General features: G+C 41.4%; 2 protein-coding genes across 3 annotated transcripts in view; one reads left to right on the forward strand and one right to left on the reverse strand.

Moving 5' to 3' along the window:
* LOC131303390 (uncharacterized) overlaps positions 1-18,051 on the forward strand; it is a 42,770-nt gene that overhangs the window by 18,200 nt on the left and 6,519 nt on the right. The window lies entirely within an intron of this gene.
* On the reverse strand, positions 2,330-3,208 carry LOC131303391 (large ribosomal subunit protein uL1-like). The gene has a single exon (XM_058330242.1). It carries the CDS (start codon positions 3,153-3,155, stop codon positions 2,505-2,507), a length of 651 nt encoding a protein of 216 aa, XP_058186225.1. The 5' UTR covers positions 3,156-3,208; the 3' UTR covers positions 2,330-2,504.

Consider the following 18,051-nt stretch of genomic DNA (forward strand, 5'->3'; position numbering starts at 1 on the left):
TACCTTTCTTCAGCCACAACAGCTTGTAAGGATTGGGGTGTGGCTGTCTTCAACCCACGTTTTTGGACTGCCTCCTTTGCCACCACTTTTTTGCAACTTCCTGAGTCAATCACGAATCGGCAAACCTTGCCCCCAATGGTGCAGGTGGACTGGAAGACATTACTACGGAACCACGAGTCACCCTCGTTCTCACGAGGAGCGTAACATAGCCGACAAACCACTAATAGCAGTTCGGTATCCCTAACAACCTCTTCTACTACTTCCTCTTGCGGAACTAATTGGTGGGAGTCGTCGTTGTATACGGCATCTTGCTCATAAGACTCATACCGGTCAGAGACAACCCCCTCAGCATCTATGAACAAACCCTTTCCCGCTTGATCAATCTTTCTGCATTCAAAGGCATGATGACCAAGTTCACCGCACTTGTAATACCTCCTGCCCGAATTGCTGGTGGAATAGTTGGAGGAAGATTTCCAACTGGTTTCACTGGGGCGGTATTGGTCATGGGGCGGGCCATAACACCTAAGGAGTCAACATAGGTCTGCGATTGGCCTATTTTTCCAATTGTAACGCCCTCTGATGGGCATCTGAGACAGAATATAAGTTGAACATATTTAAAGTAAGCTGAAATTGTTCTCGCAAACCTCCCACATACCTCGAGACCAATTGCTCATCCGTTTTTGCAAAGATCGTTTCGGGACACCAACTGATAGAACTCTGTGGTGTAATCATCCACAGAATGCATATTCTGGCGGAGATTCTGCAAACGTTGGTACATCGGCCGAGAATAGTTGTTGGGAAGAAAAGCCACCCGCATCTTTTTCTTCAACTTCTCCAAAGAACTGATCTTGTCCTTACCCTGTCGAACACGAGTCTGTTTTAATTGCTGCCACCAAGCCGCCGCCCTACCCCGAAATCTTGTAGAGACTAACGACATCGCCGGTCCTTTGGAACTTTGAACTCCATAATCTCTTCAATGGCTGTAACCCAATCAAGGAACTCTTCTGGCATCGATCCTCCTTGGAACTCAGGCAAATCGATCTTCTAACCAGATTTCCATTGACGAACATCACGGTGATCAGCCATGATCTCCATGCCTCGTCCCCTTGGTTGATAGTAACAATCACCACCAATCCTGCCAGCACCAGTAGCGCCTACCACGATGGCGAGGTGGGTTTCCCCCAACAGCCAGGGCAGCCATCTGATCGGTTAGGACACCAATCGCATCCATCACTCGCTGCTCTAGTTGTTGAAACTCCGCCTCTGTTCGCACCTCCTACGCTACGTCATCTCTTTCATAGATTTCTTTTACAAAAGCTGTACGACCACCTCGTCCCCCTCGACCTCCAACATGTCTTGCGGCCATAGTCAGGATCGGAACTTGTGCTCCGTACCAACGGATGCAGGGAAGCGTATGAACTACAAAAACGAATGTGCAACAAGTAGATCACAAACGATATAGGTTTAGAGAAACGCTCTCTAGACTCTTTTTCATTCAATAATAAGCAGTAACTGTCTTGCCTTGAAGGCTTACAACTTATTGAATAGGTAGAAAACCCTAACCCAATTGATTCGCCCAAAATGGTCAATTAATAATGAAAATTACCAAAAATGGGAAAAATTCAGAATAATAGAAAAACTGAAAAATAGAGAAAATCCCAAGACTTCTCCCAAAAGAACGGCTTAATTCGGATTTTCCTTGCTCAAGTTATAAGCAAGTCAAATCTTTCCTTAAAATGGAAAATTTGGGCTTTCGGAGGCCAAAACGGTGTCAAATGGCTTAAAAACACACGGCACATGGCTGAAAGGCGATGTGTCTTGACCGTTGGGCCGTTTTGGATCGAACCCAAGTGGGCCAGTCGCATAATTCCATAGCCGCGTAATTACGGTTTTGCCATCCTAGGCTTAAAATGCCAGATACTTCTCAGCTATGGCATTGTTAGATTTCTTGAAGGTTTCCAACCTAAAACCAATTGGCAATAGGTGGAGTAGCCTCTAGAATTTATTAACCAAGCTTGGGTGGCTTAGATGAGCGATGTGGGACAAGTCTAACACTTCCCCTCACGTGCAGCCCGGATGCACGTGGGGGTGACAGACCAGGAGCTGACTGATTGACTCGGGTGACAAAGATGACAGAGACTTTTCCACAAGAGGTGAGGCCACCCAAGACCTAGCTCTGATAGCATGTTAGATTTCTTAGAGGGTTCCAACCTAAAACCAATTGGCTTAGGTGGAGTAGCCTCTAGAATTTATTAACCAAGCTTGGTTGGTTTAGATGAGCGATGTGGGACAAGTCTAACATTTTTTTTTTTGAAGTGAATCTTCCATCTTTCTCAACCACCAAAAGCAGCACAACTAGAACTGAAGTTATACAATTGACCACTTTCAGACAACGAAGATAACCAAGAAAACCGAAAAACAAACTATCTGAGAAACTCGAAAAACTGTAATGAAGTCTTGACTATGCTACACTCACTACACGGCTTCCACAAGTAGATAACCACTTAAAAGATGCAGACTGGCCTTCCCATGGTACTCTTCAGGAACAAGCACCTCACATTTTGCCAATTCTTCTTCAGCAATGACACAAGAAAGTTTACACTCATCTGAACATTCTGGAAGATCTGCTTGTCCTCCATATCGCAGTTGCCAACAGCAACACCCATACACAGAACCTTCTTGAGTTGAAACTTTACAGTTGCTTTTGTTTCAGTAACTTTTGACTCTAGGGATTCTTGATGAGTCACCAACGTTGGAAACTTTTCTACTTTGTTCAAACCAGGGCCTAAGAGACGAGGGATCTGCTTGATGACAGCTTCAGATGCTAGGAAGGCATGGTACTTTTTGGCAAGCTTCTTGACCAGTTTCTTGTTCTTGTTAAGCTTCTTTAGTCCTTCGACATCCATGTAGTCCAATTCAATCTTCTCTGCCTCTTCCACATGTTGAGCATCACCAAGACTGCAGACCTTCATCTTAGGACGAGGGATGTGCGGCAACCTCACAGAACCACTAAACCGCTTATCTTTCTGTAGATCATAATTCTTCAAACCAATTTGGAGCTCAATGGTCTCAACAAAGTTACGCTTTTTTTCCTTCACCTCTGCAACAATCTGGGAGATGGCTTCCCTTATAGCATCGCTTTGTAGCTTACTCATGGCGAAAGATTAATGGTTTCGATGGGAACTACTACTCGATGGTCTGAGAAAACATATGGGAGAGAGAACTATTCCGTATTACTGAATAATTGAAAGTAAATGGTTACAATGCTAATACAAACTTAAATAGAGAAAAGTCTAGAAATCTGTATCTAAAATAGAAGATTACAAAGAGATGTGATTACGATATTATCACGATACGATTCTATGCCTAAAATACAAGATATGAGGAGATAACAATGCATATTACTTTTACACCCTCCCTCAAACTCATGATGCGAGCCTGGAGAGCATCGTGAGTTTACCAAGGAAGTAACGAAACTGAGCAGGGGTGTGCGTCTTAGTGCAATAGGGGCTGAAACATTGCTAAACGGTGCTGCGAAAATGCCAATCAGAGGTCCAAAACCGAGTGCCAAAACGTGTAAAATTAAGAGATTTTGCAGCCCCAAACCAAAGTGCCAAAACAGAAGTTGAAACTTGTCCAAACGGAGCCGCTACTATGTCGAACAGTACCAAACTCTGCAGAAAACCTGTAAGTGCTGATGATAACAGATCGCTGTGAGCAATGCCGCAGTAAACAGATGACTGTTGTGTGATGTGAGAAAAGATAGAATGGGTGGGAGGAGGAGGAGATGCAAAGAGGAAGATGCAAACATTGCCGAATAAAGCATAAGAGTGCCGAAGTGTCCAGAAGCCGAACAGATATCAAATGCAGAACATGCAAATATCAGAATAGATGCCAGACAGATGCAGATTAAAAGAACAAAAAAGTTTTGAGATGTCAAACAAATGTAAAGTAGAGGAAGAACAAATGCAGATTCATAAGATACATATTCGAATGCATATTCAAAAGATGAAGATTTGGATGATTTTCGAGAAGAAAGAGAGAATGCCATTCAGATTTCAGATGCAAAACCAGAGAAACAGAGCCGAAATAAGAAAGACAGAACTACAGAGATGCAAAATTAGAGAAACATAGCCTGAAATAATGCAAAAGCGAATAAACAACAGTACTAGAGTTTTCAGAGACTAAGTATAGAAGTGCGTAGATGAACAACGATCGATGACAGATTAAGGAGAGAGAGAGAGAGAGTTCGCCTCAGAGAGAAGAGAAGAGGAAGGTCGATAACAGAGAATGCTATGGTGGTGGCAGATCTGATACCATATGATAAAATAGATGAGTGCTCAGCGGACAGCGGCGAGGCATAAGCCGCCAGCCGGAAAGCGAATATCCCACAGGCCTAGATCTTAGGCTCTGATATCATGTGACATAACATATGGGAGAGAGAACTATTTCGTATTACTGAATAATTGAAAGTAAATGGTTACAATGCTAATACAAACTTAAATAGAGAAAAATCTAGAAATCTATACCTAAAATAGAAGATTGCAAAGAGATGTGATTACGATATTATCACAATACGATTCTATGCCTAAAATACAAGATGTGATGAGATAACGATGCATATTACTTTCACAGGCATCTGCATAAAAAATCAAGCTCACAGAAAACATTATGTCTGGTCTAGTATTTGTTCGATAAACTACGGAACCAACCAGACTTTTATAAGTCTTTGCATCCACCAGATTTGCTCCATTTTGCAGCAACTTCTCAATTGGAACCATAGGTGTAGCCACTGGTTTGCGGTTTTCCATGTGGAATTTTTTAAGCAAGTCTTTGAAGTACTTTTGTTGAGATAAGAAAATTTCCCCTTCGGCTTACTTAACTTGCATTCCCAGAAAGTATCGCATAAGACTTGAATCTGTCATCTCAAATTCCTTCATCATTTGACTTTTAAAATCTGCAACCAGCTTCATGTTTGTGCCAAAGTAAATCAACTCATCAACATATAAGCACACCACCAAGAAATCATAACATTCTTTCTTCACATAAAGAGATGGTTCACTAGAGCTTCTTTGGAAACCCTTTCTACAAAAGTTACCATCAATCTTGCTGTTCCATGCTCGAGGAGCCTGCTTTAAGCCGTAAAATGCCTTCTGAAGTCGATAGACTTTTTCTTCTTTTCCTTTTACTGCATATCATTGGGGGTTGCTCGACATATACCTCTTCTTCTAATTCTCCATTCAAGAATGCAGATTTAACGTCGAGTTGGAATACATTCAGTTCAAACTTAGTTGCCAGAGCAAGAACAGTCCTTATCATCTCCATCTATTTCATTGTAGTCGACACCGGGCTGTTGTGAATGGCCTTTTGCGACCAATCGAGCCTTATGCTTCTGGATAGAACCGTCTTCCTTGTACTTGGTTTTGTATATCCACTTCAAACCAACCACTTGTTTGCCTTTTTGTAAATCTGTAAGTTCCCAAGTGTTGTTCTTCTCTATCATCGCAATCTCTTCATTCATTGCTTGTATCCAAGCCTCTTGTTTAGCTGACTCGTCAAAAGTCTGAGGTTCACAAGCAAAAAATGCAACATCACATGATTCATTTATCTCTCTCAACGAGCGTACCTTTCTTGGTGGAGAATCCGAATCATAATCTTCAGGATTTAAAGAACTTAAACTTGGTGATCCCGCGCTTGCATTGGCTTGCTGATGAGGAACTTCATTTGGAGTTGTCAGTGGCTCGATAAAATCATAGGTAGCAGGTGATTGAGTTGTCTCAAGAGTCCATTGCCATGCTGCCATGTCATCAAAAATAACATCTCTTGAGATCACAAGCTGATTGGTTGAAGGACTGAGAAGACGATAACCTCTCAATTCATCGCTATAGCCAAGAAAGACATACTTCTGTCTTTTCTCATCAAACTTATCCCTGTTTTGAGCTTGATTTAAAGCATAAGCAATGCTGCCAAATACTTTGAAGTGATCAACCAATGGCTTCCTCTTGCTCCATGCCTCAAATGGAGTTCTATTAAGCACTGCCTTTGTAGGAGATCGATTCAGAATGTAGACTGTAGCATGAGCCTATAATTTTTTCGGCAAACCTTGGCCTTTCAGCATGCTCCTGGCCATTTCCACAATGGTGTGATTTTTTCTTTCAGTGACGCCATTTTGTTGAGGTGTACACCGAACAGTAAGCTGCCTTTGAATGCCATTTTCTTTGCAATAATTCATGAATGCAGTGTAGATAAATTCTCCTCCATGATCTGGGCTGTCGAAATATTTGATCAAGATAGTTTATTCTTCTCACAATGAGGCTCATAGACTGATTACAGAGTGAATAAGGAAACAAAATAAGGAAAGGAATCTCTAATTGTGCTACCTAATTGACTGATTACATATCTTCCTAATTGACTGATGGAATCTCTAATTATGCTACCTACCTAATTGACTGATTGCATATCTTCCTAATTGATTACAATCTATATTTACATCAATTATATTCAACACCCCACCCCCCTCAAGCTAGAGCATAAACATCTTGTACTCCCCAGCTTGCGACAAATAGAGTCCATGGAAATCCTGGGAAGTGCTTTGGTGAAAATATCTGCAAGTTGAGAGCCTGAAGGGACAAAAGGAGTGGTAATAGCTTTAGATTCCACCTTCGATCGAATGAGATGACAATCAACTTCGATATGTTTAGTTCTCTCATGAAATACTGGGTTATTGGCGATGTGGATAGCAGCCTGATTATCACAATAAAGAGGAGTGGGACCATGTACTGGAATCCCAAACTCATGTAGAAGTGTGCGCAGCCAAATTAACTCACAAGTAGTACGAGCCATTGCTCGATATTCGGCCTTAGCACTAGAAGGTACCTCAACAGACTGTTTCTTACTTTTCCATGTCACAAGATTACCACCTATAAAGGTACAATAGCCAGTGGTAGATCGACGGTCAGCAGGAGATCCTGCACAGTCAGCATTGGTATATCCCTCAATACGAAGATGTCCCAGTGATTTGTAGAGAAGTCCACGCCCAGGAGCATTTTTAGAAGATACTTCAAAATACGAATGACTGCCTCCATATGTGGAACTCAAGGACGAGTCATAAATTGACTGACGATACTAACAGCATAGGAGATATCGGGTCGAGTATAGTGAGATAAATAAGTTTGCCCACAAGTCTTCGATACATTTCAGGATCATCAATCAACTCACCATCATCAGGCATTAACTTTAGATTAGTTTCCATAGGAGCGGCTACAGGTTTTGACCCAATATAACTTGTTTCTTTCAATATACCGGGAGTGTACTTCCTTTGTGACAAACTGATGCCTGCTTTGGAGCGAGCAACCTCAATGCCAAGAAAGTACCGAAGCTTGCCGAGATCCTTAGTAAGAAAGCTAGAACAAAGATGTCGAATCAATGTCTGAATCCCAATACTGTCACTGCCAGTGATGACAATATCATTCACATAAACCACAAGAATTACAATACCACGATTGTTTTTTTTAAAGAACACGGAATGATCAGTTTGACTTCGAGTCATGCCATGAGAGACGACGGATTTGCTGAACTTATCGAACCAAGCTCAGGGAGACTGTTTGAGTCCATATATAGATTTATGAAGATGACACACACTCTCCCTTGTACTCAAACTTGGGCGGTTGAACCATATAGATAGTCTCAGACAGATCCCCATGGAGAAAGGCATTCTTGACATCGAGTTGATGGAGAGGCCAATCAAGATTTGCTGCAAGAAAGATAATAATCCGAACCGAATTGAGCTTGGCAACTGGGGCGAAAGTTTCTATATAATCAAGCCCATAGGTATGAGTGAAACCCTTGGCCACAGGACGAGCTTTCAATCGATTGACTGTACCATCAGGATTTTGTTTGATAGTAAAAACCCAACGACAACCAACAATACGGCCTCCAGAGGGCTTAGGAACAAGATCCCAAGGATGGGAAGTGCAAGAATGCTTACCCTTTTGCATGGCAATAGGCAAATCATCCGGATTTGCAGACGATGGAGGAGATGGTGTGGGTGAGGAAGGAGTATTTGCAGGAGAGGTCGTTGGATTGGTAGCGGAAGAGTGACAAACATAGACCTGTTGAATTTGTGGTCGAGTAGCAATCTGAGGAAGAGAAGGTGGGCGAGTAGGATCAGCCAACGTGGGTGCTGGTAACTAATTACCTTTGAGAGAATAATATGGAACAGTCTAAAAAATGTCACGTCAGCACTAGTGAAGTGCTTACGCAGCGAGGGACTGTAGCACCTGTACCCTTTTTGTGTCTGAGAGTAACCAAGAAAGATACATTTATAGGAATGAGGATCAAGCTTATCACGACCGGGGGATAAATTATGTACAAATGAGACACAACCAAAAAGTTTTGGGAGAAGCGAAAACAAATCCTTGTCAGGAAACATGACTTGATAAGGAGATTTTTTGTGTAAAACCCGAGACGGTGTTCTGTTGATAAGATAGTTTGCAGTGAGAACAGCATCTCCCAAAAAAAAATTTGGAATGTGCATGTGAATCATAAGTGCACGAGCCACTGCCAAAACCGGCCCGTTTTTTCGTTCAGCAACCCCATTTTGTTGAGGGGTGGTAACACAAGAAGTTTGATGGATAATGCCATGGGTCTCAAGAAAGTGCCGAAATGGACGAGAAGTGTATTCTTGTGCTTTGTCAGTCCGCAAAGTTCGTAAGTTGGCATTAAATTGATTGACAACTTCAGAATAAAAAGATGAGAAGACAGAAAATACTTGAGACCTATCTTTAAGAAGATATACCCAAGTTAAACGAGAAAAATCATCAATAAACGTAACAAAATATCGAGCACCACATAAACTCGTGGTGCGAGATGGTCCCCAAATATTAGAATGTACTAAAGCAAAAGGTTCTAAACTAGGAGAATCAGTACGTAAAGGAAAAGACACCCTATGATGTTTACTGAGTTCACAAGTTTCACAATTAAAAGTAGAAAAACTAGGTAAATGAGGAACTATCCGGTGAAGATTGGCAGATGTTGGATGTCCAAGACGACAATGCCACTGAAAACAGTGTGGTCGTAGAGTGTAAGGCAGATAACTGGTAATAGTTTGAAGGCTGTTGGAGATAATATAGACCGTTCTTCTCATACCACCACCAATCATCCTCTTCGTCTTTGAATCCTGAAATTCACAATGAGAAGGATAGAAAAGGACAGAACAGTTGAGAGTTTGAGTAAGTTTGTGAATAGAAAGTAGATTAAAAGGAAATTCGGGTAAGTACAAGACAGAAGGAAAAGTAAGACCAGATGCACAATATGTTCCAGTGCCATGAACACGAGTTTTAGTACCATAACAATGGTAACATAATGAGGAACGGAGGGTGTAACAATATTAGTGAGAAGAGACAAATCACCTGTCATATGATCAGAGGCGCCAGAGTCGAGAATCCATGGAGTATGGGAAGATGATTGAAGACATGTATTACCTGATGAAACATGGGTCGCAATGGAAGAAGATGCAATAGCCTTTTGTAGCATAGAATCATACTCAGACTTAGAGATAGTAATCTGATTAGAAGAAACACCAGCAGCAGCAGAGGACTCCCCCTCATATATAGCCTGATTAGCCCAAGCTAGTTTGCCATGAAGTTTCCAACAAAAGTCAACAGTATGATTGTTTGCATTACAATGAGTACATTTCTTGGTGCCACGACCACCACGCCCGCCACGTCGACCACCCCGATCAGAAGAGCCACAATGACTGTGAGGGGAATTACGAAGACTAGAATCCCCAGAGAATGGAATAGGGCGTGTAGTGGGGGCAGCTAAGGCCGACCAAGTTGGATGATCTACACCAGAAGAATGTGTAACGCCCCTAATTTTGGGTACGTTAAAGAAAACATTTTATTACAAAAACAAGATGAGTCTGGCTCATTATTACAACATAACTTTCATGAGAGTACTTTTATTACACAAGGGAAGGGAACTAAGGTTCCTAACTACAGTCCGAAGATTCTTCATTTTAATGAGTGGTATGCTTTACAATGAATTCCCTTGTACGGTTGTCAATGTATACGCTCCAAATGAAGTAGCGTCTAGGCGAGTGCTCTGGGAGGAATTATTGGAACTTAAGAATGGTTCCCTTGTCCCATGGTGCTTAGGGGGGGATTTCAATGAAATCAAGGTAATCAATGAGAGGGTGGGCTGCTCACGTATGGAAAGGGGCATGAGGGAATTCACAGAGTTTTGCAACAATATGGAGTTGATAGATATTCCTATGCTGGGTAGGAAATATACTTGGACTAACTATCAAGATCATGCTGTTCATAGCCGGCTGGACAGGTTCTTGTTGTCTCAACAATGGTTTGATAGGTATAATATCCTACAATGGGGTCTACCGAGACCGATAGCTGATCACTGCCCAGTTACGATTAAGGATGATAGCAGGGATTGGGGTCCTAAACCTTTTAAGTTTATGGATATTTGGCTTTCTAACCCTAAATGCATGAGTTTGGCCAAGGAAACGTGGAATGAGGTTCAAGTGGTGGGGTGGGCTGGATTTATTCTAGTGCAAAAACTGAGGGCCGTCAAAGATAGGCTGAAAGTATGGAATAAGGAGGAGTTTGGGGACGTTAATTGTGCTTTACAGGATCATGAAGCTAAACTACATCAGCTTGATATTGTAGCGGAAGGTAGACCACTTGATCTAGAAGAAAAGGCTTTAAGATGTAGAACAAAGGCAGAATATTGGAGGCTTTACAAGCTTTCGGAATCACTATGGAGACAGAAATCACGGGTGAAGTGGCTAAAATTGGGGGACAAGAATACAAGGTTTTTTCAGGTTATGGCCAATAATAGGTTCAAGAGGAATATGATAGGGTCAGTCAAAGTTAATGGTAGAATAGTGGAGGAGCCCAATGAAATCAAGGAAGCAGCTGTTGCCCACTTTCGGAATAATTTCACAGAGGAAAGATTGGTCCGACTGACGTTGGGGGGTTTTTTTCAAAGACAGCTGTCCAGAGAAGCTTCATTGCAATTGGAAACCTTGTTTGCGGAAAGAGAAATTGTGGCTGCTATCAAAGGGTGCCATAGTTTAAAGGCTCCGGGTCCGGATGGTTTCAACTTCTCGTTTATCAAGAAGGGGTGGGAGTTCATGAAGGACCTAATGATCCAATTTTTCTCGGAATTTCATCGGAATGGAAAGCTCACAAAAGGTATTAATTCTACTTTTGTTGCTTTAATTCCTAAGGTTGATTGTCCTACTTCATTTAAAGATTTTAGGCCTATTAGCATGGTGGGGAGTATTTACAAAATCCTATCCAAAGTGTTAGCTAATAGGCTTAAAGATCTTCTCCCTGCTATTATTGGTGAAGCCCAAGCTGCCTTTGTTGGGGGAAAACAGATATTGGATGGTGTTCTAATTGCCAATGAAGCTATCCATAGCTGGAAAAACTCTGCTCAAGGTGGTTTAATTCTGAAATTGGATTTTGAGAAAGCATATGACTGTGTTAATTGGGGTTTTTTATTGGATATGCTTAAAAAGGTAGGATTTGGGGACAAATGGTGTGTTTGGATTAAAGAATGTTGCTCCACAGTGTCTATGTCTGTTTTGATTAATGGGGCAGCTTCACAAGAGTTTCAAACACAAAAAGGGCTGAGGCAAGGGGACCCCTTATCCCCTTTTTTGTTCAACGTAGTGGCTGAAGCACTTAACATTATGCTGGAACGAGCTCGAGCGAAAAATATCATTAAAGGTGTTCAATTGGGGAGTAACGGAGTGACTATCTCTCATCTTCAGTTCGCTGATGATACAATTCTTTTTTGTAATAATGATTTGGTGGAAATGGGGAATATCAAGCGAATCCTTAGGATTTTTCAATTGATGTCCGGCCTGAAGATCAACTACTCTAAAAGTTCACTTTGTGGTGTAAAAGTCCAACGGCAGGATATTGAAGCACTTGCTAAGGTGATGGGATGTAAAGTGGAGTCTCTGCCCATTAAATACCTCGGCCTTCCGCTTGGTGCTAATCCGAGGAGGGTGAAAACATGGGAACATAGTTATCGAAATCGTACGATTCCCGATTCGAATCGTACGATTCGGTTCGATTCAGGTATGAAACGATTCGGATCGATTATATGAATCGTGAATAGGTAAGAATCGAAGTGAGAATCGCAGAATCGTGCTTTGAATCGGTGAATCGTGAGGTGAATCGTGAGAATCGTACGATTCAGTTTGTTTTCGAATGAATGGGTTTTCTGGCAGATTTGGTCAGATTTCTGGGCATAAATCGGAAAATAGATTACCTTTATGGGAGGCGAGAGGTCGGAATATGTTTCCTAACCTGTAGAGAATCCAAACGATCCACGAAAACGAAGACCCAAGCCCTCGTGATGAAGCTTCGAGCTCCATCGAAACCTTCGACGTCGACGCTTGAACTGCATCTCGTTGTTGTCGCCTGTCGGTGAGTGTACTGAGTTTTTTCTTTGTCTTTTATACATTCACTAGTTAATGGGTGTATATTATATATATATTTCTAGTTAGTGGGGTGTATTTATTATAGTATATTCTAGTTAGTGGGTGTATATAATATAGTATATATATTTTAGTAGTGGGGTGTGTATATATATATTAGTCAGTGGGAGATGTGTTCTAGGGAGTGTCCAAACATCAGAGTATATAAAGTCCTTTATCAAAAAATAAAAAAAGCAAAACATAGTCTAATAAACTTCTTTTTAACTAGTGTATTGCATATTTAGATCACAAGATCATTATTCAAACTTCAAATCTATATTTTTTATGCATTTTTAAAAATTTGACTGAATCGGAACGATTCACGATTCGATACGATTCACGATTCGCAAATGGGCCTTTTCGATTCTCGATTCGATTCTCGATTTGACAACTATGCATGGGAACCAGTTTTAGAAAGAGCTCAAAAGAGGTTATGTGTGTGGAGAACGAGAACTATATCTACTGGGGGCAGGCTTACACTGATCAATCACAACTCTAGCACTCTGCCGATTTATTTTATCTCTTTTCAAAATGCCCGTGGAAGTCGCCAAGTCTTTTGAGAAATTACAGAGGCAATTTTTTTGGGGTGACACACCGGACAAGAAGAAAATGCACATGGTCAATTGGGAGAGGATCACGATGAAGAAGGAAAATGGGGGTCTAGGGATCAAGCGATTGCTACAACAAAATCTGGCCTTGCTCGCTAAGTGGTGGTGGAGATTTGGCAGCGAAAAAAATTCTTTGTGGGTTAAGGTTATTAAAGGAAAGTACAATCTAGACCGGAGGAGTTGGCTCCCGTATTTGCCTGGTTCTAGGTCGATATCTAATGTTTGGAGGGACATTTGTTCACTTGGCAATATTGATTCGGCACTTGGTTTCTCTATCCGGGAGGGGTTCAAGGTGCAGGTAAACTCCGGTCGAGATACGCTATTTTGGGAACAAGTGTGGCTGGGTCCTATAGCGCTTAAAGATGAATTTCCCAGGCTGTATAGGCGTTCAACTCAACAAAATGAGGTTCTGAGCAGTTTTTGTGGATTAGGGGGCAGTAGTGATTGGAATCTGCTGTTTAGGGGCACACTAAGGTCTCGGGAAAATCAGCAATACGAGGCTTTGATGCGTAGACTGGATGGTGTGACACTAGATCCTTCAAAGCCTGATCTGTTACAGTGGATTTGGACAACCGATAAAATCTTCTCTGTAAAATCGGTTTATAGACAGTGGGAAGCCCAGACACAGTCACAAAATGCTCTACTTGGTTCCTTATGGAAGAATCTAAGCCCCCCTAAAGTAGAAATCTTTTCATGGATGGCCATCCAAGATAGAGTTGCCACGAGGTCGGTTCTTTTTGATAGAAATTTAATCTCTGAGTTTCAATTGGCAATGTGCCCCTTATGTGATCTGCATGTGGAAACACCTCAACACTTGTTCTTACATTGTCGATTTTCGTGGGGAGTGTGGTCACAAATTCTGGCGTGGTGGAATATTCAATGGGTATGTCCATCTTCTCTAGCAGAGTTAGCACCTTGGTGGTTTGGGAGCAGGTTCTGAAACTTGGAGAAAGCTATCTGGGAAGTATGTTTTTTTGCAACACTTTGGTCTATCTGGTTAACGAGGAATGGGTATATATTCAATGGGGCAACAACTCAAGTTTCAGAAGTGGCGGATTTAATTAAAACGAGAGTAGCTATGTGGATAAAGGTTAAGTTTGACATCAAGATTTACACGGTGGAGGATTTCAAAGGTTATTTGGATGGGATTCGAAAAGTGAAGGTGTAGTTTGGTGTTCTATCCAACTTTGGTTGGATGGATATCTTCTATGGTTTTAGTCCTTTGTAATGTTTATTTTCCCCTCGATGTACCCCTTCGAGTTTAATAAAAATTCCTTTTGCCGAGCAAAAAAAAAAAACTACAGCTCCGCCTGCTCCTCCATCTGAGCCAGCTCTTCAGCTCCAAAGGTCTCCAAGGTGTACTGCTCACCTTGATCATCTACAAAGTCTGACACATTATACCAGCGTCGCCACCGATATAATATGTCAGGGTCACCAAGGGTAACACCATGAGCTACAAAAGGTCAGCAGAACAAACCCATACCCGCTAACCCATAACTTACAAACAACAGGTTATACAATCATCGATTTCCACATGATACATGTATATACAGCTAACAATGACACATCCATATTCGTTAATCATCTATCGTTGGTGTCCAAGATTTCCGTGTTTCTCCTACGCGACTTGTCGTAGACCGTGTCAACATTTTCACATACCAATCCATCTTTCAAAAACCATTTGTTTAACACACCCAACCTCGGTTCCGCCGTTCCGGTCTCCCGAGTATCCTCACAATGGTTCCGCCGCACCGGGTTCCCATTGGCACACAAAATCTTGCATTGGCTCCTCTCCGCGGATAACCAAGCCCTACTTCACCATGGTTCCGCCGGTCCGGGTTCCCATGGGAACGCACACAACCTCACAATGGTTCCGCTATTCCGGATCTCCATTGGAACACACACAACCTCACAATGGTTCCGCTTTTCCCGGATTCCCATTGGAACACACACAACCTCACAATGGTTCCGCTTTTTCCGGATTCCCATTGGAACACACACACCCAACTCACATTATGCCACCAAAACCGGTCGTAATGTAGTTTCAAAAATATTTCCTTCCTTGGAAAACATTTCCTTTCATTAATCACACCCTAGGTGCCATGTTTCTACTTTCTCGGTTCTCGTGTCTCGTTTACATGCAAAGACTCTGCGGTAGGACAAAAGTAAGCATGAAACATTCTAACAAGATCATCCAATTCTATAATATACCACAAGTAACACATTCGATTTATGTATGCAAGCTCATACTCCTTGGAATATCAAAATACGAATACTTCGATTCACATGGTAACGTTTTAACTTTCGAAAACCGTTTTTTCTTAAAGATCAAACAGCATACGTTTTACTTGGAATAAGTACGTAAGTGAGTAAGGATAAACTTAGAGTTAGGGGTAAGAATAATCTACCTTGATCCGAAACTAGTCGGGGCCGAATAAGCTAGTTGAAAGTTTTCTACAGGCGGTGAAACTCGCAAATCTGGACCAAACTTTGGATGGCAGTAACTCGGTCAATATTTGGCCGAATATGATCGTTCTTGGGTCGAAATCGAAGCTCTCGAAGTGCTTTACAACTTTCGTGAAGGAAGTTGATCCTAGAAACTACTTTAGGTAGGAGAAAAATGGTGATAAAGGAAGAGACAGTATGCTGTCTGGAAATGGAAATCCGGGATTTTTACTGAACTTCGGATGCCAGTATCTTTGTCATTTCTTCACCGATTAGGGTGGTTCTTGGGTCTAACTTGAAGGTCTCGAAATGCTCTACAACTTTTCCGAAGGAAGTTAGCTCTAAAAACTAACCTAAGAGGGAGAAAACTGAGGATTTTCAAAGGGCAGTAGGCTGCCTGGAAAAACAGAAATGGTTTCTAGAGAGAAGTGAGAGCAAGAAGTGAAGGTGTGAGTTGAAACTTGAGGTGAGCTTGCTATTTATAGGCAAAAGTCTTGGCTCTCTCTCCCTCCATATGGCCGGCCATATCTCTCTCTCTCTCCCACATGGATTTGTTCCATTGAGTGGTCATTTCATGCCTTTCAATCATGTCATGCCTTCCATGACTTGTCATTTCCAATTTAGGCCAAATCTTAGGCCATCATGAAGGGTTTTGGACTTGTCAAGTCTATGGGAAGGTTGCTTGTAAGAAAGAATAAAATCATTGGCTAACTTGTACTTTGAAAGACTAGAAATGGGTTGGCAAGTGATCAAAAATAGGCTTAAGGCTATAAATGTTGCTTGTGTAAGTAATCAAAACTCATGCACACACTCCACCCCACTCTCTCACTCTCGGCCTCTCTCTCCCTCCTAGGTACATATGTCTAGGAAAGTAAGTCTAGAATTATTAGGTTTAAGTCTAGAACATAGGTGTGCATGCATGGCAAAGCTAGCCTTGCTTCCAAAGGAAGCAAGATGATGGGATTCTTTGTATGACTTGTCTTGTCATGCTTATTGGCAAGTCAAAGGTCTATTAACCAAGGGACAAAAATTCCCCTAACAATTTTGGACCAAGGGGTAAAGGAATATTGGTCATAATTAGGGTTTGAAATGACTAAACATAGGAATAAAATGATTACTCCTATGGTCTAATGGTTCAATAGGGTTCGGAGGGTTTCATAAGGTTCACAGACGATCAAAAAGGTTCATCTAGGGTTAGGGAATTGTAACTAGGTGAATCGGTGATCCGGTTCCTCCAACTAATCGGTTGGGAGCTAACTCTAATTGCCACGTAGGACTCTTAGTCAAGAAAAATATTTTTAAGGACTTAAGTCTAATTATGACGGATTAAAAATTAAAAAAGAATTTTTTTTTGTAGCAAATCCAAGTAATTAAAATAAAATTTAAATATTTAACGAAATTTTTATTTACCAAAAATCAGGGTCGTTACAGAATGAGTAGCAGCCCTTCGAATACGAGCAAAGACCTCACCAATTGTAGGAACTTCCTTACCGAATAAAATCTGAGGACCAAGAGCAGCAAGGTCCTGATGAAGTCTGGACAAAAATTTGGTAACCCGAAATTCATCTTTGTACTTTTGTTGAATCTTGAGATCTGTGGTTAAAGGTTGATAGACATTTAACTCATCCCACGTCCCTTTTAATGTGGAGAATGTGGAGAAGTAGTCATCAATTGATCTATCTCCTTGTTGGAAAGAGAAAATATTATGGTAAATTTGATAAATACGAGAGATATTCTGATCTGAGGAGTATAACTCTCGTAGAGTGTCCCAAACAGCTTTGGATGTCTCTTGGCAAGCAACAGTATTGAAAATATTAGGTTCAAGACTACTCCAAAGTAAAGTCATTATATAAGCATCAATTTGAGCCCAAGTAGGATCAGTAGATGGGGCCTCAGTGATAAATGAAGTCTCACTGCTTGCTCGCAGAGAGACAGTCACGGCGTGTGACCATGACAGATAATTGGATCCATTTAATTTAATAGTAGTTAGACCCCGACGATAAAATGGACCCCTAACAGTTTCCTTGATGTTGGATGCACTGGATTCCTTGTTTTTATCACCCATGAGAAGAGAAAAAAAAAAAAAAAAGAGATTACCAAAGACTAGCGAACAAAGAATCAGCAAACAGCGAGCCAAAGTGTCACCGGAGATCAGCGACAAGTAACAGTTGTAGATCTGACCAATGAACACACCACACAATGCAGAACAAAGATTTTCCGACCAAAACAGAAAGTCACGCCAGTCGGAAATTGTTGCCGGTGATCGGCGAGTGTGAGGTATTGTTCCTCAGTTAACAGAGAGGAGAAGAAGACGATCTACTGATCGTTACTAAGAAGAAGACAAATCAACTGTGGTATTAGAACCCGCTTTGATACCATGTCGAAATATTCGATCAAGATAGTTTATTCTTCTCACAATGAGGATTAATATATAGACTGATTACAGTGTGAATAAGGGAACAAAATAAGGAAAGGAATCTCTAATTGTGC

Source organism: Rhododendron vialii, chromosome 10a (assembly GCF_030253575.1).
Source record: "Rhododendron vialii isolate Sample 1 chromosome 10a, ASM3025357v1".
Classification (NCBI taxonomy): Eukaryota; Viridiplantae; Streptophyta; class Magnoliopsida; order Ericales; family Ericaceae; genus Rhododendron; species Rhododendron vialii.

Coding starts and splice junctions, on each gene's coding strand:
- LOC131303391 (XM_058330242.1), bottom strand. CDS start 3,155: ATGAGTAAGCTACAAAGCGATGCTATAAGGGAAGCCATCTCCCAGATT.